At 46.0% G+C, this 21,378-nt stretch overlaps 2 protein-coding genes and 1 long non-coding RNA gene across 3 annotated transcripts in view; 1 reads left to right on the top strand and 2 right to left on the bottom strand.

The window, feature by feature from the left end:
- Nucleotides 1-11,514, top strand: part of NCAPD3 (non-SMC condensin II complex subunit D3) — a 43,609-nt gene extending 32,095 nt beyond the window's left edge. Inside the window, exons 25-35 of the mRNA XM_083479164.1 lie at nt 300-437; nt 1,904-2,037; nt 2,993-3,192; nt 3,344-3,454; nt 4,380-4,556; nt 5,122-5,273; nt 5,654-5,781; nt 5,919-5,996; nt 8,794-8,868; nt 8,982-9,042; nt 10,397-11,514. Coding sequence (XP_083335290.1) covers nt 300-437; nt 1,904-2,037; nt 2,993-3,192; nt 3,344-3,454; nt 4,380-4,556; nt 5,122-5,273; nt 5,654-5,781; nt 5,919-5,996; nt 8,794-8,868; nt 8,982-9,042; nt 10,397-10,508 — 1,366 coding nt within the window. The 3' untranslated portion in view covers nt 10,509-11,514. The remainder of the gene's footprint in view (nt 1-299; nt 438-1,903; nt 2,038-2,992; nt 3,193-3,343; nt 3,455-4,379; nt 4,557-5,121; nt 5,274-5,653; nt 5,782-5,918; nt 5,997-8,793; nt 8,869-8,981; nt 9,043-10,396) is intronic.
- LOC310695342 overlaps nt 1-21,378 on the bottom strand; it is a 362,862-nt gene that overhangs the window by 75,224 nt on the left and 266,260 nt on the right. The window lies entirely within an intron of this gene.
- The window catches only part of JAM3 (junctional adhesion molecule 3), a 44,289-nt gene continuing 36,102 nt past the window's right edge, over nt 13,192-21,378 (bottom strand). Inside the window, exons 8-9 of the mRNA XM_083479495.1 lie at nt 19,775-19,829; nt 13,192-18,504 (exon numbers count right to left, since the gene is read on the bottom strand). Coding sequence (XP_083335621.1) covers nt 18,469-18,504; nt 19,775-19,829 — 91 coding nt within the window. The 3' untranslated portion in view covers nt 13,192-18,468. The remainder of the gene's footprint in view (nt 18,505-19,774; nt 19,830-21,378) is intronic.

The following is a 21,378-nucleotide window of genomic DNA, read 5'->3' on the forward strand; positions in this document are numbered from 1 at the left end:
CATGAATCACACACACAAAGTGGCAACCCAGCAACTGAGGTTCAGAAGGGAAGAGTACTTCACATTGCCCAAAGCGTCTGTTTCTCTCCACCCTGGGAAGAAAAGGGGCTAAGGAGCCCTTTGCCTTTCTCTGGTCACGTGGCAATGAGCCGAAGGGCAGAGCCAATGTAACTGGCCCCTCCTTCCCATGCTTAGCTCAGAATACGGCTCCCAGGTAGTTTTAAAAAGCGAGTCGCTGCCTGCAAACCAAAGCCACTGAGGTGGCCTTCTGACGTGCTTTCCCTTTCTCCTCCCTGCAGCTTAGCTAAATTCTGCTTGGCGCACCTCCTGCTGAAGAGGAGCCCGCTGATGTTCTCCCAGCACTTCATTGAGTGCATCTTCCACTTCAACAGCTATGAGAGGCATGAGAAGTACAACCGGTTCCCCCAGAGTGAGCGGTCCGTGGAGTGGTGGCTATTTTCATTAACATGAATGGGGGTGGGAGGGAGGGGGTTGCATGTAGTGGTGAGCAGGATCCTCCTGCGGTCAAAGCGTCACTTGTCATCACTTTTATATCCCACCCTTTCGCCAACAGGACATGGGGATACTAACAACAAAGTAATTCAGTCCTTAGAACCGCAGTTCAACAGCCATGTTCACCCAGAGTTTGAGCACAGGACAGCAGCTGGGCAGAGTCAATTCCAACTTGTGCCTGAGCGCTGCTAGCATGCAGGACTGCCAGATTTCATCTGTGAGAGAATTCCATAAATAGAGCAGCACCACCAAGGCTTTGCAAGCCGCCTCTACTGATGGGGCAATGAGCAGGACGCCTGCTGCTATTTGATGAGACACTGAGGCTGGGAAGTGTTTGGGCCCAGTATTACTGGCAGCCAGTGTAGTGTTTTAAGGACTGGAGTGATACAATCCCCTCTCGTCACCCCACATAGTAGCATTTTACAATGCTATACTACTGACAAACATCCCCATAGAATGTTCTGGTGAAACTGGCTCAGAGTGAATAGCTAGTCCATCTTTTTATACATAAGTAAATGCCAGTTTCTAAAGTTTTGCCGCACTGTAGTCTGACTGAGGAAGCAGACCCTAAACTGAGGTGATGCACTTTGGCTGTGGGGTTGATCTTCAATGAGCAGGATCCTGAGGTGCCAAAGTGACCCCTGTTGCAGTTTTGTCCTAATGCATCCTTGGGCCTGCCCTCTCCCAGGCGGGCTGCTGCTTGCTTCTGTGGGGCAAAGTCAAGCTCTGTACGTCAGGGCCGCCAACAACGCAGTGAGGTCAAAGCTTGGATGAACCTAGCCCTTGCTTGTTTGCAGGGAGACATTGCTTTACCTCTGATTCTCATAATGCCCAAGCCCTTCCTGATCAAACATGGGCTCTGCCTCTCCTAAGGACTGACATTTTGCTAGCCCCCTGCCTGTTGCCCTGACATAATGGAATGTGAGGTGGTGGGAGCTCTGTGGAATCCTGCGAGAGGGAGAGGAGACTCCAGAGTTAGGGATGTGGCACTGGTCCTCCAGGTGATGTTGGGCTCCCACCTCCCATCAGGCCCAGCCAGCATGGCTAATGGTCAGGGATGATTGGAGCTCCAGGCCATCCACATCTGTCGGGCAGTTAGTTTCACCCATCCCTGACTTGCATAGATGATGCTGGAGAGAGGAGACCTCAGGAAGGAGGGAAAGGAGAATGTACTGTGAATGCAGGATTCGCTTTTTTTTTTGTCATCAACCCGTTTCCCATTTTAATGATAGCTGATTGACCTCGGGGCGACAGGCCGAATCCTGTTTCCTACCCTCCCTTTTCAGTGATATGCCAGATCTAATGTCTGTGTTTTGAATGTTGAATAGATAGGTGGCTTACACGCACTTGTGTTTCTTAGCTATCAATGAATTTCATTCACCTACTACAGAGAGAAGAAACTCTTTTCCCTGAAGGGCGAAGCTAACAAAGAGAAAAGGATGGAGATTTACAAGTTCCTGCTGGAGCACTTTACCGATGAGCAGAGGTTCAACATCACCACCAAAATCAGCCTGAACATTCTGGGTACGGCTGTATCTTCCTACGCAGAAGGCACTGTGTGAAATGTTAATTCACAGTGTGATTTTTTGGGGGGGAGGGGGGCTTCCAAAACTCCTTCTGTGCATGAAGTTCAGTGCCTATTGGGTGACACCCCTGCAGAGTGGCTCAGAAGTTGCCCAGTTCCAAAGATCACAAGCCTTTCTCGCAGCATGGTTGAAAGGGTTGTTGTGATGATGTACCCAAAATGCCATGGATACTACAAAATATTCCCAGACTGCTAGTATTAACTGTGAATTGTTGCAGGGTTTCCCATTTCTTGCGTGGGAGGTATTGGTTTGTTTTCCTCTTGTGCACATTTTACACTCCTCTTTTGTTAATTCCAAGGTTCGGTTGCAGGAGCCCGTGATTGAACCGGCATTGTGTAGTGGATTTGGGACTGTGCGCAGTGTCTGTTCCCAGGCTTAGAGTGGTGCTCTGGGAAATTTTCTTTTGGCTTAAATATCTGGGAGTTGCTATTTGAAAGTCACTGCCCTCTTCATTTTATCCTTGGGAGGAGCTTTTAAAGGAGGCCTTCACCATGAGGTAGAAAATCTAGACTGCTTCTGCGGCTACTCACTCTTCTGGATGTGCTGGATAGACTCCTTTGGCAGGTTATGCCACTGGCTTGCTCACAAGAGCCTCTCATCTCCATCTAATTGGTTGAGACACATTCATAATAACAAGGCCCCTCTCTCCTTGCAGTGGGTGCCAATATGCTTGTGTGCGTGTGTGCTCTGAGTCCCTTGCACAAGAGTTTAAAAGCAAGCCCCAACCTCATTTTGCATTTCCCTGTGAAGCCGCTTGACTAGGTGAGCTGTCCCTAACTGCAAAGAGCCTTGTGCAGAGCTAAGACCACTTTGCTCCCAGCTTAAAATGTTGGACTTTTCTGGTGTTTGGAAGTAACCACTTGTCCCACTTTCTCCATCCTTTCTGTTTCCAGCCTGCTTTGTGGACAGAGCCCTGCCTCTCGACCTGGAGGCCAGCGCTCTGCTCTCCGACACCTTTGAGGTCCTGAGCTGCAAGGAGATCAAGCTCTCGGCCATGAAATCCAGGCCAGAGGATGACATTGAGCCGGACGAGGACCAGCTGGCCATTGCCAACGCCGTCGTGCGGGTGGCCCAGAAGAAAATGATCTCGCAAGTGAGTATAGCAGCTCCAAAGAGAGTCTGGGAAAGTCCTTGGGAGTGACACCACTGTGTTCTCCCTTAGCAACATGCTAAATCTCTGTTGTTTTGAATAAAGCAGCCCCATCTCTACTCAATCCATCTCTACTCAATCCAACCCCCCACAGGTTCAGAAGAGGAATTTTATTGAGAATGTCATTCCGATCATCACGTCGCTGAAGACCTCATTGGAGGAGAACAGGCTTCCAGCTCTGAGAGAACTCATGAACTATCTCCGGGTAATATTTCAGGCCAGGGTCATTTAGTTAAACCCATTATTTAGAGGCAACCCCCTGCCCTGGGCATTCATTTGCTTCGTCCCGTGGGTATTGTTGCCCAGTTCTGGTTGCCACATATTGTGACAAGGCACATGCTGCCTGCTGTCCTGGGGTCTGAGCAGTAGAGAGGTGTGGGAGATTGTGATGGGCTGGTTGGAGGTTGTGCAACTGATAAGGATGTCTGCAGAGGAAGAGAGCCAGTTACTTCTCTGCCTGGACGCACACCGAGGAGCCTCTGGGGGCATGTTTAATGTTGCTGGGCTAAATGATCAGCAGTCAAAATGCCACACGTAGCATCTCTCGATAGGATCTGGAGGCTCTTTGGGCCTGGCAGTGGCACAATTAAGCATTTGCACCAGCCAGTTCTGGTGTCTTGATAGACTGGAGGGGAGAATGACCTGTGTCATAGGTAACAGTGGCCAAAGAACAATTGTTGGACATTGAAGGTTGAGTGAGGAGCACAAGATACACTTGGAGATAATGCCCTTCCTTATGGAGCAATGTCAGTCTTTACATGTGTGTGCACGCAAACACACCAGGACTTTGCTTCAGTTGCTTGTTCTCCACACCAGCCAACTGCCATTATTGATCTTCCCTGCTGCAGTATTATTGCCTGAGTATCTCGGCCAGACATTCTTTAAATCAGAGGGTCATTTCACCACTTGGAGCTTTAAGATCTTCACTTGAACATCAGCAGAAAGCATAGCTGATGAAATAATACCCTTCCACGTCTGCATCCCAAAGGATTTACAAGCACACCCTTAAAAACAGCAAAAATATTTTGTAAAACAGTAGAACAACCAGGTATAGATTTTAAAAACAGCCCACGGCAAATATCTAAGGCATCCAGTTTAACCACCACTGACTTCTCTGTTGCATCTTCCAGGAGGTGATGCAAGATTATCGAAATGAAATCAAAGAGTTCTTTGCCATGGACAAGCAGCTGGCCGCTGAGCTGGAGTACGACATGAGGAAGTATGAGGAGCAGCTGAAAGTGGAGTCTGAGCGAGACCAGGAGCTGGCCAGAGAGGCAGGATCCCTTCACGTCCTGGCAGTTGCGCAGGTACAAACTCCCACCCTCCCAAGCAGGGGCTTGTGAGGATTGTGTTTGCTAGCCACAGCCACGTGAGTCCTGTTTTTCCCAACAGGCTAGTCCCCAACCCTCTTCCACTGTTGCCTGCTGGTGTACCCAGCTGCTGCTTTTTCAAGATTTTGCGGTAGCATGCCAAGGAGCAGCTGACGTCCTGATGTCAGGAGATTGACAGTTGGCTGGCCTCACTCATCTGCCGAGTTTTGCACCCCAGAGGGATGGGAGATACACAGTTCCTCACCCCTGTGCTAGACTGCGTTGAAACCCCTCACTGGCTGTTCCTGTTTTCCAGCCTAGTCCTGTCCCCTCCTATCGTCACCCCAAGCTGGCAGGGCAAAAGCTCCCAACTCTGCCACAAGTGACTTTAAGACAGTTTACACCCAACTTGAGTTTTCTGTTTGTAACACAGGAATGATGAGGGGTTGGCGTCGCAGAGTTGGCGTGCGCCTATTGACAGTAGCGTGAAGCCCTCCTTGCCCCTGATTGACGCCACAGTGGAATTTAAGCACTGCTCCATTTTCTCCTTTTTAAATCATAGTCTCCCACTTTGGAAAAAGAAGCACTTCCTGGTTATCAAAATGCAGCTGCTTCTGCAACTGCTGCAAGTGACTCCGGCTCGCCTTTGAGACCTCCTCCTTCTCCAGCACCTGTTGGGTTTACTTCACCCAGACCAGGCATCCTGAAGGCCAGGTACAGGACTCTGTGGACTCAAGTCGGGCTGTCTGTGCTTCTGCTTTTCTGGGATTCAGCAAATCCTTAATCTGAGTATCTTCTATGCATCTTCGCAGGCAGCATTTGTGTACAGCTTGCCTTATACACTTAGGCTTTTATCGTGCGCTAAACTGTCGCACTTCGTGCGAGATGGTTGCTGCTAGCCTTAGGTTTGTCTACATACCATCAGGTTATAAATCAAGTGTATCAATGCACTGAACTGCAGGTTCAAATTAATCTTTTTCCAGAGGTCCAATTAGCTGTCGCCTTGTGATGCTCGGCAGATGCTCTTCTAAAGCTTGTTTACTCTGCAGCGATCAGAACGCCAGCAACATCTCTACCCTTTTCCTCCTTCCTAGGAACAGGTCCTTGAATACCATTGCCATCCTCAACTCTGCTAAGAAGGTTGCAGAGGCTGCTTTCAGTCAGCGCAGCAGGAGCCTGGGCGGGAGACCCACATCTCCAGGGAGCAGGCAGAACAGTAAAGGTGAGCCTTTCTTTAGCCGGTAGAGATTCTGTCTCAGAACCACCTTAAATGTACACACAGTTCCTGTTTCAGACTAACTAGAGGTGTCTTGCTGGGGACAGTCACTGTCTCTAACACTCTTCTCCTTTTTCTTTTAGTGTCCTTGGCCAGTCTAAACCGACCATCATCTGGAACCAACGATCCCCTGGAAGGTCGAGCAATCAGTACCCCTGAGCGTAAGTTTCTGAAGAGGTGGTCTGTTATGGAGGGGTGTGTGGAAGCAGCCCTACTTTGAGGGGAATGTGGCAGGGCTGGCTTCGGGGGTCTCCTAGTCCCCTAGCCCTGCCATTTCTGGTCAAGCATAAAGAAAACACAAAAGGAAAATTGCACTCCACTGCAACCTTGCAAAGAAAAGAAACTAAACCTGACAAGTGCAACGGTAGAAAATGGCAGTGTATTACAAATTCAGTGCACACAGTTCATAACAACAAAGAGTCCAACCAGGCAGTCAAATGGCTACTTTAAGAGAGTCATGAATCCCTTCCAACGATGCGTCCACCAGTAACAGCTCATGGTGAATGAACACCATTCTTTTCATCTGTGGGCTCCAACTCCCATCAGGCTTGGCCAGTGGTGGCATGATGGGAGTTGTAGTCCAGCAGCATCTGAAGGGACAGATTTCTCCATTCCTAGTATATGGTCTTTCTTTCCCAGTGGTCTGAAATCCTGATGTGCATATATGTTTTTCTGGTCAAGTATCTCAGCACTAATCCTCATGACCATTTCTTGGTAGATCAACCCAGCACTAGACCTGCACTCATTGGTACCTTCCCCAGCACAGTGTTTTGGCTTCAGGCTCCACTTCAAAATTGTATTCCATCTTCCTAAAGGACATTAGCTGACAAATGTGTGCTCACATGTTGACAACAGCTCTTCCTGAATCCCCTTCTTCCCAAATCATACTGGGCAGATGAGACAGCAAAGGGTAGTTCAGGCAATTTGGTGGGTTGCCTGTCCCTAGTGACAGTCAGTCTGCAGGTTTTGGCTGGAAGGAAAGGAAGCTGCAAGTTTACATTTATTTTTGCATTACCTGTATTTTGTACCCTGATCTTCCTAATCATGGCAGAAGAAGCCATGCAGGGCACTAAGTCATGTCCCTGACCACTTGCAATGCTAATGGGCACCATTCTGATTTGCAAGATTTCACATTTACTTAAGGTTTGAAATTTGCCTTTTGAAAGAATATGGTGCTAATGGGCACCATTCTGATTTGCAAGATTTCACATTTACTTAAGGTTTGAAATTTGCCTTTTGAAAGAATAAGATGAACCACAGGATGCTGGATACTGTGCCCAGAGACCCAAATTTTTTATTCACATACACAGGATTGTGGAATGAACACTTTCCTTGACTGTACCTTAAGCAATGGGTCATAAAGTTTGTGTATGATGCTACAAGTTGTCCTAAACTGGTGGGCATTCGCGTTTGCATGTGTACCAAAAAAAAAAATGGGGGGGGGGGGAATAAAGGCAGCACTCTGTGAAACCAAATCCTCATGAAGCCTACAGGAGCCTGTGCCTTTATTCTGGAAGGGCTCCAACGCTCTGTGATAGCTGCTGCTATCTTCAGTCTAAAAGTGATCTACAACAGGCCAGGGAAAGACCGTGCCCTGAGACCTTAGGTGACCAGGAGAGAGTCTCTTTTTCAAAGCCGTGCTGTGATATTCACAGCAAGCTGACTGCAGACATCTGACCCTCTGTGCCATCCTCTCCCCAACTTGGCGGAGTTGATAGACTCAACATTAACACCAGATGTCCTTAACTTCCCAACGTCAGCTTTGCGCAAAGTCTTGGGATGCCACAGCTGTGAAAACCGTGCCTTCCTTTCTGCCTGGGGGCTGGCACTGATGCTCCATTTAAGCAACATATGCTGGGGAGAGTGGGAGGGAGGGGACTGTTAATCCCATTGGGGGCCAAGGCTTAAAATTCCAGCTTTGCTTCCTAGCAGTGACACAAGCTGTGTGTCACATTACTACTGCCTGAGATGGCCAGGATTGAGCTGTCATCGCCCCACTGGCTCTGGGTCCCTCGGTCCTAAAATGAGAAGGAAACTATATGGTCCAAAAAACAATCAACAGACACAGAGAGAAAAATATGGAACCTGAACAAAAACTCACTGTGCGTGCCAGCCCACTGTTTCTTCAACAAATCATTAATTGAACAAACAAGCGACAGTTTGGCTTGTTTCCAAGCTGCTCTTGTGCCTCTTTGGGCTGATGAGTACCTTGGGCAGAGTATGCAAGCAAGCCATGGTTAAACAAGTGTTTTTACTTTTGGCAGAACAGCAAGCCATAGTTAGGCTAAACAAACCATAGGTTTATTTGTGAGCCAGGATACTTAGTCCCTTAGGACATAATGCCAAGCCATAGATTGGTGTTACGTGTATGAGCAGCTACAAGACTCCCATCCTCTCTCTCCTGTTGTGTGCCACTATTCTGAACCTGCTTCTGGGTTCTCTGGAAACTAAAGAGCTGCTTCTGCACACAGTTTGGTGTGCTGTCATTCCACTGATTCATCTAATCCGAACGGTCTACTCAGATGGGCAGCATCTCTCCAGAGTCTCTTGCGGCTAACAGCCAGGGCTTGAATCTGGGATATTGTGCAGGCAAAGCATGTGAATATGGTTCCTCCCCAAAACCTACCTACTGACTTACCCTACCCAAACATTTTATTAGCCTGCTTACCCACACAAATCTCCATTGAAGCCATGAATGGCATATCAGGAGCCTGAAAAATGGAAGTTAAAGGAGAAGAGGTGAATTTTCCATATTTCAAACTGTTTCCTTCCCTTACCCTGAGCAATTAGGTGTTTGCATACCTGATTGATTCCCCCATCTTTGTTATAGCAATCTGAGGAGGTCTGGCTGCTAGGGAGGGGTTTAGTATTGGCCACTCCACCTGTCTCGCAACACTCCTTTCAGTTCTTAAGTGTCCAGGTGAGCTTGTGCTAAACTTTGTGGTGTTTTTTCCCCAGAGACTATTAACAACGTGACCTTTGGGTCAGGAGTCAGTTATATCCACCAGACCCAAATGCCAGCTTCAGATGCAGGTAAGTTGCTGCTGTGCATTATTGTGGTTAGATAGAAAGAAACGAAAGACAGACAGAAAGAAAGAAAAAAACAAACCCAAGGCATATTAATATTTCTGCCATTCCACTTGCAGGAGATCAAGGAGCCCAGGAGCCACCAAGTCAGATTATCTGCTTGCCTTTACCAGATTCGCCGTGAGTATAATAGATGCCTTGGCTGGGGCAGCTCTGCAATCCCAGAATCAGCTTCTGCCAAACAGTAGTTCTGCATGTTTTTGTCCCACTCTTCCAAAGAGCCCAGGGTGACACACATAGTTCACACACACCCTCCTGCCGTTTTATGTATTAGTCTGATAGAGTGAGTGCAACAGCCCCAAGGTCACCCATTGAACTTTGCATTTGAGCAGAGATTCGAACCTGGTCTCCCCCAGTTCTAGTTCTGCACTCCAACCAACACTTGTGCTCCGTACAATGGAGTTCACAGACAGAATTCATCCCCAGGCACCAGTGCTGTTTCTCCCTGGCAGAAAGAATAAGAATAACTCTTGAAACCAGCAGTAACTGCCCTTTTTGCAAAATGGTGGTGAAACAAAGTGTCTTGTGGTGCAGCCAGCAAAGGGTTATTGAATAGAGAAGATGTCAATGTGCTGTTCATTGGAAAGCCACCCAAATGACCTTTGTTTCAAAGCTTGCTGGTGGAAAACTGTAAACTGCAGTTGGGGGACAGATGTCAGAGTGCTTCCCATAACTCTCTTTTTAAAAATAACTCTGTACACAAAAGTCTTGGAAATAAGTAACTACTACATGCCATATTTCAGAGCAAAACCCTCTCCATCCGTCAAATACAGTGGTACCTCAGGTTACATACGCTTCAGGTTACTGACTCCGCTAACCCAGAAATAGTGCTTCAGGTTAAGAACTTTGCTTCAGGATAAGAACAGATATCATGCTCCGGCAGCAGCTGGAGGCCCCATTAGCTAAAGTGGTGCTTCAGGTTAAGAACAGTTTCAGGTTAAGAATGGACCTCTGGAACGAATTAAGTACTTAACCCGAGGTACCACTGTAGTAAGTTAGGAAGAAGTATTCCAGGCCAGCCTTCTCTCTCTCATTCTAGTTTTCAGCGAGTAGGGATTTTGTTTACATGAGCAGCATTCAAGCAATTTTCTAGAAAAATAGAACTCGTCATGCCCATTCATTTCAATTGATCTGCTCTGGGTAGGACCAACAATGGATGCAATCCTTGCTTTCCTCGTTGGACAAAAGCAGATTCCCCATTGTTCGGCGAGACCCCCGTTTTGTGCAGATTTTGGCTGCACACTAAACTTGTGTTCCCTGTTATAGTTCAGAATGACTAAGCCAGGAATGGATAGCCTGTGTACTTTGAGATGTTAATTAAACTACAGCTCCCATCATCCTCTGTCCATGTAGGCTGGCGTTAATGGGAGCAGGAGTCTGATGACATGCAGAGGGCCACAGATTCCCCATCCCTGCTCTAAACACTAGTTTACTTAACCTATTTTTCAAAACTATTTTCCATCTCAACTTGTAGGTTGCCGCAGCCTCAGCAGTGGAAGATAAACTCTCCAATGAGGAGAAGCAACCCCTCAAGTGTAGGGCTGAGGAGGTCCAGCCGCAAGACTCCCAGGCTGTCAAGCAAATGATGGCCCTTGCCTTCTATAGCCCCAGCTTGTAAAGAAGCATGATCATGTTTTACATCCTCTCTGCAATGGCTTGAAGAGACTATTTGAAGATCACGGCTTGCTTTTGTAATTGCTGTATGATAAATGTCTATTTTGATACTGTTAATATTAGTAATTCATCACTGCACTGGTTGGGGCACATTCTGTATATATTTGAGCTTCTATATACATGTACTGGAATAATTTTAAAAAGTCATTGAGGCAGTTGAATCCAGGTCGGTGGGGCTGCACATCTGAGTCGCTCCTGCCAAAGAACCAACATGTACTGTCTCATAAAAAAAATCTTTCTTCAAACATTCACCTTCACAGCTTTTATCTCATTTTACTTTCTGGACATGCCCTTTTTGAGTAATACCAGTGTTTAGTCAAATGGGAAAGAGACTTGGCTTCCATGGACAAATCTTTGTCCAGATCAGATCATCTACTGCAGGGAAGGCCTTTGCAATTATTTCCATGGAAAGAATGCATGTGAACAGTGCCATGCTGCAGTTGGACATCCCTTATTACGGAATCCTTCCCCTCCATGCACCCCACAAAAAGCCAAAGAGCCACAGGAAGTTTCTATACATGAGCACTCCTTCTCCGCTGAGCTCCTTCTGCTTTCTTGAAAGTCCAAATGTCAAGAAGTCAGGAGAATCTGTGTTGTCCTCTGTTTAGAACAAGGAGCCCTAGCCAGCAAAGGGTGCAAGGAGAAAGGACCAAGGGCCACAGCCTTCTGGGATCTGAGCAAAACTAGGTGCCTCATTTCCAAATTTGACCTACAGGGCTTTGAAGACTTGCGCCAAAGCCATTCCTGGAGAAGAAACTTGGTAAGAGAGCTTTATTCAAATAATCGCAGCATGTGAATAACTTTGTGTATATACAACCTTCCTGTTCTTATCTTAATAGATTATTTCTTGGCTTCCAGCCAGGTTCTTAACTTAGGCTTGGTTATGATTGTATGCACAATAAATAAGAGCTAAGCTTACATGTTCAAGTATTTGATTTGATTGAAAACCTATCTGCAGATTGTGTGTGTGTGTGTGTGTGTGTGTGTGTGTGTAACTTGTTTGAGCCTTTCGCTTGCCTCCTCTAATACATTTGTTTCCTGCATAGGTAAATAGTGTAATATCCGAAGACGATCTCGATCAAGAGGCTCTCAAAGTTATGAGCATTTTACTTAGAAATAGTTCTTATAAAAGAGGGGTCTGAAAACATGACTGTTATGAGGGTCAAATGTAAAAGGGCAGGACTATGTTTATATTCCCAGATGGGTTGACTGCATGACTTTTTAAGAATAAAAGGGTCTTTTAAGGTTAGATGAATGGTTAGTCTAGTTCAGCATTGGCTCTAACTCATAGGGGCCAGTCAGCTGCTCAGTAAACCTGGCATAAAGGACCTATTGGTAAAAGCTGGCCTGTATGAAATTGTTTGGAATTGTCTGCTTAGAGGGGGAACTGGATTATTTAACCTGTGTAGTTTTGTGCAACTTTTGCATAGTTTATTCTGGAATTATTTTGGATCTTGTGTGAATTAGGGAAAAGCACTATCAATACAGAGAAATTATACTAACCACCCATCCAGCATCAGAAATGCTCCTTCAGTAGTGGAGGCTACCAGCTGTGCATTGTGCCCCTGCCTTGCTTTATATGTAGGATTAGGCTAATGGGTTGAACCCTCTTGGTGTGGGAGGAGCTTCTCTGCCTTCCATTCCACCTGCTTCGACAGCTTTGCCTCAGCCTTCTGTTGTGCTAGCAGTTAGATTCCATAATTGCTTAAGAGGCTAGTTTATGTATCAGAAATGGAAGAAGGGGGAGATCACAATGGAAGAATATACACAAGTAGCTAACAGTTGCAGGGCAGACGCCTGGCAGGCCAAAGCTAATAATAAAGATTTGTTCAGCTATGTTCAAAGCAAGAGGAAGAACAAGCAAGTGGTAGGCCCTCTGCATGGAGAAGATAGAGAAATGCTATTGGGTGATAGAGAGAAGGCGGAACTATGGGCCACAAACCTTTTTTAAAAAAAATCTGGCTCGAATCTGTATGGACTGCAGATTGTTCCATGCAGACCACCCCTTGAACACACAAATGCTACTTCAACTGGTGTGCTTTCTGGCATCTTTTTTTTAATGTCCATTTGTTTATTTAAAGCATTTAGGTACCTCTGTTCTACCCACAGAAGACATGTGGTGCTGAGGTTTTAAACAGTGACAGTACATATAACCCTGTGTTTCATCATGTAACCCTGTCTTTGCAGCCAAGCTGCTCTCAGGCTGTCTGCCCAAAGCTGTGTCTGTGGTGCTGACTTCATACATACAAGCAATCCATCATTGCTGCAGTCCAGTGAAGTTAGCCTCCTCCCCAAGGGAACACTGTCACAAAGAAAGGTCAGTTGTCCTTCTGGGAGAGTTGCTGTGCTAAGTTGGTTTCAGTAACCTAGTGAGACTCCTAACATTTGTCTCGTACAGATTTCACCCAAATGCTAGGTAATATTTAATTCTACACAGGAACCTGCGGAACAAGTTCACACAACCCCTGGGTGGCTTCAGCAGCAAACCATCTCCCACCTCTCCAAAAGCACCTCCATGTGTCCACCACCCTTTATTTGCAGAGAACTCATCCCACCTCACTTCCCAAACCACAACAAAAGACTACTCCACACACCTTTTCTTTTTATATTTATGTAAAACATTCTTGGCAAAGTTAAATGCAACACATTAGTACAAACTTGTCAAATATTTACAATGAATTCTGTGAAGCTATTTCAAGGGCGGACACCCCTGACCTGGGAAGAGATGCCACTGGTACATTTCTGAACCCAGAATAGTCATGTTCTTCTTTGGGGGGTGGAGTAGCCAAGTAAAATGAGGAATCAGCCTTTCAAGCACCCATCTATGTGACAAAACTGGATCTACTGATATGACTTCAATCTAAGAAACTCCCATGGTATAAATAAAAAGGAGATGAAAAATCGGTCCCTCCTATCTAGGTCTTTCTCCCTTTTCACCTTTTGGAAGAACACTTCATTGAAGGCAACAACCACAGCCAACTCTCCTGTATAAGAGCAGATTATGGTGGTAAAAAGGCAGGCTTGTGCCACTTTAGACTGCAGCTAGCAGGGTCACATTTTTAAACAGTCTTCCATCTAAAACACAGTGCATGCTTATAAAGGAAGCATCTCGAGGAAATGATCGTATGAATCGTTTCTTCCTTAAGTGCTAAATTATTGCATGCTCGGTGTGGAGTCGAGCATTCAAAAAATGACCCCCTCACCACCTGCAGGTTGAAGTGGTATGCTCCCCCGCTCTACCCCCTCCCTCTTGCATGATACGGGGCTGCATAGTCACCTGCTGCAGAATGGGACAGTATGGTCCTGAGAGGTGGTAGGATGGACAGTAGCATTTCAGAGTATAAGTGGAAAATTCATTCATTTATTTATTTAAAAGGGAAAAACCACTTTCCTAAGTGGAAAGTTAACTGCGTATACCAAACTGCATTGTTTTCCTCCTTAGGTGAGACTTCATTATCTGTACTGGTGATAGCTTGGTTTTTTTAAGCCACAGAGGACCATTCGAAAATGGTTTCTCCAACTGCATTCTTAAAACTGCACCATCCAAAATTCTGCAACTTTGTGTGCAAAGTGGCAGCGCTAAAAGAACTGAACCCAAGACCAATTCAGCCTTAGCCAGGTGCCCTGATAGCACACACTGAATCCCCCAGCTTGCTGTTTAACAGAGAGTCCTCTCCCTGCTCCCAAGCTTACTGAGAACCAAACCTCCATGTTCCCCTTATACCTAGGCACCAGCTAACCAATATCCTACAGTGGCAGCTTTGCAAAGGGGATGGACTATATTTCTGCTTGGGGCTGGAGAGAAACTGTATCCCTCCAAATGCTGTTGGGACTCCAAATCCCATCATCCTTGACTGTTTGCCATGTTGGCTGGAGCTAAAAAGAGCTAGATTCCAACAGAATCAGGAGGACCCGATTGGCTCCCCATCCCTGTGCTAAGACCTTATCCCTCTTGCAGAACTACCATTTTCCCAGCCTGCAAATCATGACTGCTAATCCCAGATGGGCTTGAGTCATGCAGACATGTCTCAAAGGTGGATGGTGCTAGCCCTTCATTTCAATTTATTCTAATAAATTATAATACTGCAAGCCTTTGCTCTGCTTTCTGCCAAGCAGCACAATGAACAAACAAAAGTGGAAAGGAGAGCTGTTTTGATTCTGAAGGCAACCCTATTCTATCACTGAGGTTTAGAGGGGGGAAACATTTCGGCAGTGGAAGAAAATTATGCTTTGGTTGAATGCCTCTTAGAGGTAGCCATGGTTAAATCAAAACAAGATAGCGGCAGTGAAATGCCCTGGTACAGCTTCCCCTTTATTGTTGCCACCTTAGCTTGAAAAGAGAGGGGAGGGATCTGGGCCCCTGCAAAGAAACGAAACACATCAATGACATCTCCAAACTCTCTTTAAACACACACACACACTCCAAGAGAAAAGAAAAGAAAAATCCACTCGCCATTTTGGATATTCCAAGGCAGATTAATACAGACCATGAACAAAGGAAACACAAAACAGTCCAAAAAAATCAAAAAATGCAATAATAATATAAAATACTGTCTGCATCCAAAGTTAAGACCATAAAATTGGTAGTTGAAAAACACCATTGCTGCAAAAGTACGCTATGCTTTTTTAAAAAAGAAGAAACACACACTTGCCCCTCTTCCCCATCCCCACCCCACGGCAGGAAATTGTTCTTGCAGCACAATGACTGGCCCCACAGCACCCTTCCAGACTGCGGAATAAAACATGGCAAGAAACTCGGAATTATGTTTATAGCTAGATGTGTTGGCAGCCCCATCATTACTACTAAAAGGGGGGGGGGGCTGTGTACTTTCTCAATCAACCTCCTTTTCTAATTTGTGACCCAAGTTTTTTCGAGTTGAAACTGAATGAATCACATGAGATTAAGAGGGAGGCGGCTTTAGCCTTCTTAAAACTTAACAAGATTCATTTGGCAACTCTTCTTCTTCTTTTGCTTTTACGTGTGTCCAGGATTCAAAGGGAACATCCAAAGGGTTAGAGCTGCCCTGGGTGTGCCAAAGGTCTTGCCCACATTTGGGGCTTTTCCTTCTAATGCCACATTCTACCACAAACCTGTCCGTTCGGCGTGACGCATCAGAAGGCTGCCATCTGATAAAACACTTCCCTTCCTGCAACTAATTGTACAGTTCCTTCCATCCTGGTCCATTTTGTTGCTGCAGGAAGAGCAGAAATACTGAGAGATAAAAGCAATTCTTCCTGCAGATTACAAGATGTCTTATTCCCCAACCACCCCCAACCCCAAATAAAGGGAAACAGGAAGAGAACAAGCTGCCCACTTTCCTTGTCTTTTACAGTTTTCTGTGCTCTGTTAACAATACTGATATGGTTTCAATCAGCACAGGATCTCCCACCTGTCATTAAACAAAACCTAAGAAGCCTTTTTTCAAAAAAGCTACATTATTACTTAAACACTGTTTGGCCTACCAACCTATTTACATTTTAAATAGAAACATTAACCACTGTTTTTTTAGGTAATCAAAATATATCTTTGCAAAAACTTTAGAATGCGGAATTCTACAAAAGGAGCAACAGTAGAAAAGCTTTGCCCTCAGTCTTGGTACCATGTTGGAATTTCAGCACTGCTGCACAGAAGGTTTGGCTTTTGTGCTTACCTGTCCAGGGAAGCACCTGTATGCTTTGATTGGCATGGAAAGGGGTGCACAACAGGCAAGATTGCTCAATGCGGATTAGCGGGATTAGGTGATGTATGCGCACAGGGGGCATTTTGATGTAAAACCAGGAAGAAATGTTCTCATGCTGGCCTGAAAATTGCTGAAACGTTGCAGAGACATTGAATAGGAAATTCAGCAAAGGTTCTCTGTCCCACTCTATCCTGCTTCGTGTGGATTTCTTGGGAATTTTGCTATGGGCAAAACCTCAATTTGGAGACGCCAAACCGGGGGTGGAGGAGCAGGATGACACAACCAACTTGTGGCACTGGAAACTGACAAGGCTGAGCTGACCATGCACCATCTGATCAGCCTACTGAATAATAAAAAAGATGGAATGACCAAAGAATCCTCCCAAGCAGTTAAATCAGATTCACACAAACACACAAATATATATATATATATTTTGCCAACACCAGCCTCCAAATCCCAGCCTTTCTAACAACGTGATAATTGAATCCACAAGTTACACTGGCTGGCTGAAGGCAGCATCACCAAGAAAACCCTTAACACCTGGATAACTCCAAGGCAAGGTGGTTCACCTATGTGTGCGCCATACCACTTCCTAATACAGGTAGGGGTGGCTCACATGACCAGATGCTCCACCATACAGAATAAAACACCCCGCACAGAGAAAACTAGAATGTCAACAAGAAGGATTTTCGCCTAACCTTCCCGACGGCATGCTATTTTTCAATGTGAGAATCATCCACTTAGTTCTGTCATTGCTGATACAGAGGTTCACTGCCAGAACTACAATCTGATGTCCATCACCTAAGCCCAAATTAAGCTGTTATAGTGAAGTGTGGTGATGGCATGACAACTGTCAACTACAAGGTGGGGAGGCGTGAGCCAGAGACGGTGTAGGATCAGAGGAATGGCTATCTTAGACCAAATCCCACCCTCTTAATCTGCCTTCTCCGCCAGCATAAAGTTACGACAACGAAATACCTTGTCATACCTTAATGAACACTCACTGGGGAGAAGGGAATGGCTGTCCTACTTACTTCCTCACTGCCTGTTCCTAGACACAATGGAGGATTGCAACTGACTCAGAAGAAAATCACAGCAGAGTGTCAAGAGCATTTAAGCCTCAGCAAGGAATGCGGTACAAGCCTATACCTAGTACGAGTCTATATCTAGACTCGTGAGAGGGTGCCGCCCCCACGCCTAGAGTACTTTTGTGAAAGGGAATGGTGCACAAAAGACATCAATAAAGACTATGGTAGCCTCCTAAGCCCTAGGATGCTTTGATGGCAGAAGGCTCATGGCATCCTATTTGTGCAGTGTGTGTTGTCATGGGAACTGCATCCTATGGCACCATCCTGGAATTCCTGCCATCTCCATGTGTTGATTGGTGCCTTGTGTGCATGTTTAATAAGCGGACACTGTTGGCAAGAATTACAGCAATTGGCTGGCAGCAACGTAGTTTCTGGGGGGCTCTGGAAGTGTCTGCTGTTTCCGTTATTTGCACTTTAGGAAAACGAAAGCACACACTGCTTCTCTGCTTTTCAACGCAGCTGCTGCAAGAGCGAAGGATCCCAACTCAAAGCATCAGGTCACCAGATGCTTAGCTGGCCAGTAGGGCCTTTCTGATCTCTCTAGGCAGAATTTCGTTCTACTGCCATTGTTAACACTTCTGTGAATTAAGAGAGAGAGAGAGAGAAGAAATGGGAAAGGAAGTAGTGTAAACCCATTTCTAAGATTTCCCCTTTTAAGTGCTGGTAGCCTGGCAGTCTGTAAAACGCTGGCAGGAGGCAGCTCCACAGCCTCCAGTGGCATGGAGGAATGATGGAGGAACGTGGTCCCACGGATACTTTTAGGGAATCGTTTTTTCTCCTGCCAAAGGTCCTCTCCTTGTCCACAGGGTCTGGACTGTGCTGATCTACATGGCACTTTCCAGGGAAAGAGAGATTGGTTTGGTTATTTTTAAAAAGAAAGAAAAAAAGAAATCATCGCTTGACTTTGGCCAAAAAATAAAAATCAGGTATGCACACATGTGTGAATGTGTTTGTGTGTGCATGGGTGATTTGTTCGGTTTTCCTCTAAAGCGCATCCATGCACACACCGTTTGTTATCTGCTCTTTCATAAAGAGTTCCAGAAGGAGGTTCTATCCATATTCCATTCTTGCTGATGGGCAAAATCCAGATTTCGTCTGCCATTTCATATCACAAATGAGGACTTGTGCCTGAAGTCACCCTGGAATGGAGAAACAAGAAAGGTTTTCAGGTGGGGGGTATAGAAGTTCTATAGGGTACACCTCCTGCAACTGCTTGGCCCAGCCTAAATTAAAGCAAAGTCATTCTATGAAACGGAGTCATTATAGGCCATTTTTGTATCCTACACTTAAGACTGATGAGGGGTTCTGGGTTTTCCACACATCCCTTTGGTCCCTGTGGCTTCAGAATGGAGGCGATGGAGTCTAGAAAGCAGCACTCTGTTCTTCCTCCTCCTTGGCCTCCCACTCACACCTGCCACATGTAGTGCTCCAACCAGCACAATCTCCTGAGACTTCCCTGGCCTCTTCCTATAGATGGAGTCATACAAAGGCGGCTGCAGCTCACCCTTTAGCTTGTGGTTCTGAATGACTCCAGGGCTCCTTAAAGCAGCCACCCGTGTGTTTCTGCTGCAGGGTAGATATTTTGTTTCTCTCACCTGCCTGAGAAGGTCAGACAGATGGGAAAGTGGCAACCAGATCAAGCCGCGCATGGGCAGGAAGGGTGCTTGTTAACGGCACTCGATCACATTCCTCCCTTTCTTGCCTCGCTTCACTCATTCCTCCCTTTCTTTTGTCGGCTCCCCTACTGTTGAAATTTAAATTGCAAGCTGCTTGGGGCAGAGACCTGGCTTCCTCCATTTAACTTTCAAGGTGCTTTGTTCTGCCTTGTGAAGCTAAATAATTGCACTTGGAAGGGAAGCCTGGATTCACATCTACTCTGCACTTAAAAGCCCAAAGTTGTGTGCAATGAACCTGTACACCTTGTGCAAACAAAATTACTCAAGATATAATTATTTAATCTATATAACTCTGGAGGAAAGCAGCTCTCACCCACTACTAGCAAAGGCTGAAAACTTCATGCAAAACTGGGTGGGGGGCAGTGAAACACATAAGAAACAAATATGCAAATCAGGCCAATTTTTCTTAATTTATACAGGTCACAGAATCCACCTTTTCCCAGCCCAGCAGTTGAATTCATGGAAACATAGAATTTGTTTATCAGGAGGGCACATAGCCCTGGAACTCTGCCCTAATTATTAAATGAGCATTATGGGAGAGGGTGCCTTTTAAATATATATAAAAGCGGCATTGAACCAGGAAGCTTCAACATCCAAAGTCAGCACCAACATCTATCCACCATTTGGAGCTGCCTCCCCGGCTCATCTCAAACTCCGCAGTGAATGCATCGCCCTGAGATCTAACCTATTTCAAATGTACCTATTGACTTTGGGCCCTGGGGGACCTTCTTACCTCTTCATCTGTGCGGATGTAGTTCACGCCGTCTGGCTTCGCTGGAGTCTTGTAGCTGGAAACAAGGAATAAACAATTTGCTCGCGGCACGGAAAGAAGGCTCTTAGTTAGATCACTGGTTTTCAAGCATCTGCTGCTGGGAGGACTGTGTGTGTGCTCCCTCACATGATTTTACCTATGTATTTATTTAGAAGAGATTGCAGAGAACATTACAAAGCCGCAGGGTAAAATGCATAGAGACATCACCTTGCCAACAAAGGTCCGTATAGTTAAAGCTATGGTTTTCCCAGTAGTGATGTATGGAAGTGAGAGCTGGACCATAAAGAAGGCTGATCGCCGAAGAATTGATGCTTTTGAATTATGGTGCTGGAGGAGACTCTTGAGAGTTCCATGGACTGCAAGATCAAACCTATCCATTCTTAAGGAAATCAGCCCTGAGTGCTCACTGGAAGGACAGATTGTGAAGCTGAGGCTTCAGTACTTTGGCCACCTCATAAGAAGAGAAGACTCCCTGGAAAAGACTCTGACGTTGGGAAAGGTGGAGGGCACAAGGAGAAGGGGATGACAGAGGACGAGATGGTTGGATAGTGTCTTCGAAGCTACCAGCATGAGTCTGACCAAACTGCGGGAGGCAGTGGAAGACAGAAGTGCCTGGCGTGCTCTGGTTCAGGGGGTCACGAAGAGTCGGACACGACTAAACAACAACAAAAATGCATAGGCTGGTTTGGGGCTCAGAAAGGAAGCACAGTGCTCTGTAGCTGCGCTTGAACTCTTACAAGCCAGGAAGTCCAAAAAGGTTTCCACATGATGGCAAATCGAAAGGGCCAAAGTTTCTTTCCATTGCACTGAAATAAGCAGACATGAATTCTGAGAATGCCCATTTGGAGCAATACTAAAGGAGTCCAAGGAGAAGGCAAGACAAAATGCTGACAGGAGTGAAGTTGGGAGGGGTGGGAAGGAGAAAGAAAGCTGTGGGCACTAACCCGCCTTTTAGGTAGAACTTGGTGGTTTGGCAGTTTGGCATTTAGCTAGGAGAAAATGCTCCCTGACCAGCCCTCAGCCCTGCTGAGTTGTGTGCTCTGCACAGTGGGCTCATTTGTACCTCACTCTCAGCAGACCTGCACCTTCGAACAGCTGCATCATGGGAGAACAGCTAGGGAAAGCAACTTTTTCGAGCGTTTAGAAGAGTTTGTTTCTGTCTTAGTATTGATTAAATAAAGCCAAATAACACACACTTCCTGCTCTTTGTGTTATGTATATGCCCTGCGATTAAACAGAAACATCGAACTGAAGATATACCCAAGCTGGAGCACTTCAACGGCTGCTCTAAGAGCAAGGGTGATCTCCAACTCTTAAGCCCCGGCAGCTCGGAAGCCTGAGTCAGTTTTAACAAATAAGATGGGAACAACGTTATCTTTCTCTGGTCACTGCCCCAGGGTCTTCCTTTTCCTCGGGTGTCATTTCCTGTTGTGACTAATTTTAAGCCATCTGCTCCCTTTGGGCTCACTCGCTACTGCAGCTGGTCGCAGGAAAGTTGCCTCATTTCACGTCACCCAGCAGATGCAGTAACGGGAAAGCTGAGCACCAGATGACAGAAATGAAAA

This window comes from Podarcis liolepis (assembly GCF_965112155.1).
Source record: "Podarcis liolepis genome assembly, chromosome: 16".
NCBI lineage: Eukaryota > Metazoa > Chordata > Lepidosauria > Squamata > Lacertidae > Podarcis > Podarcis liolepis.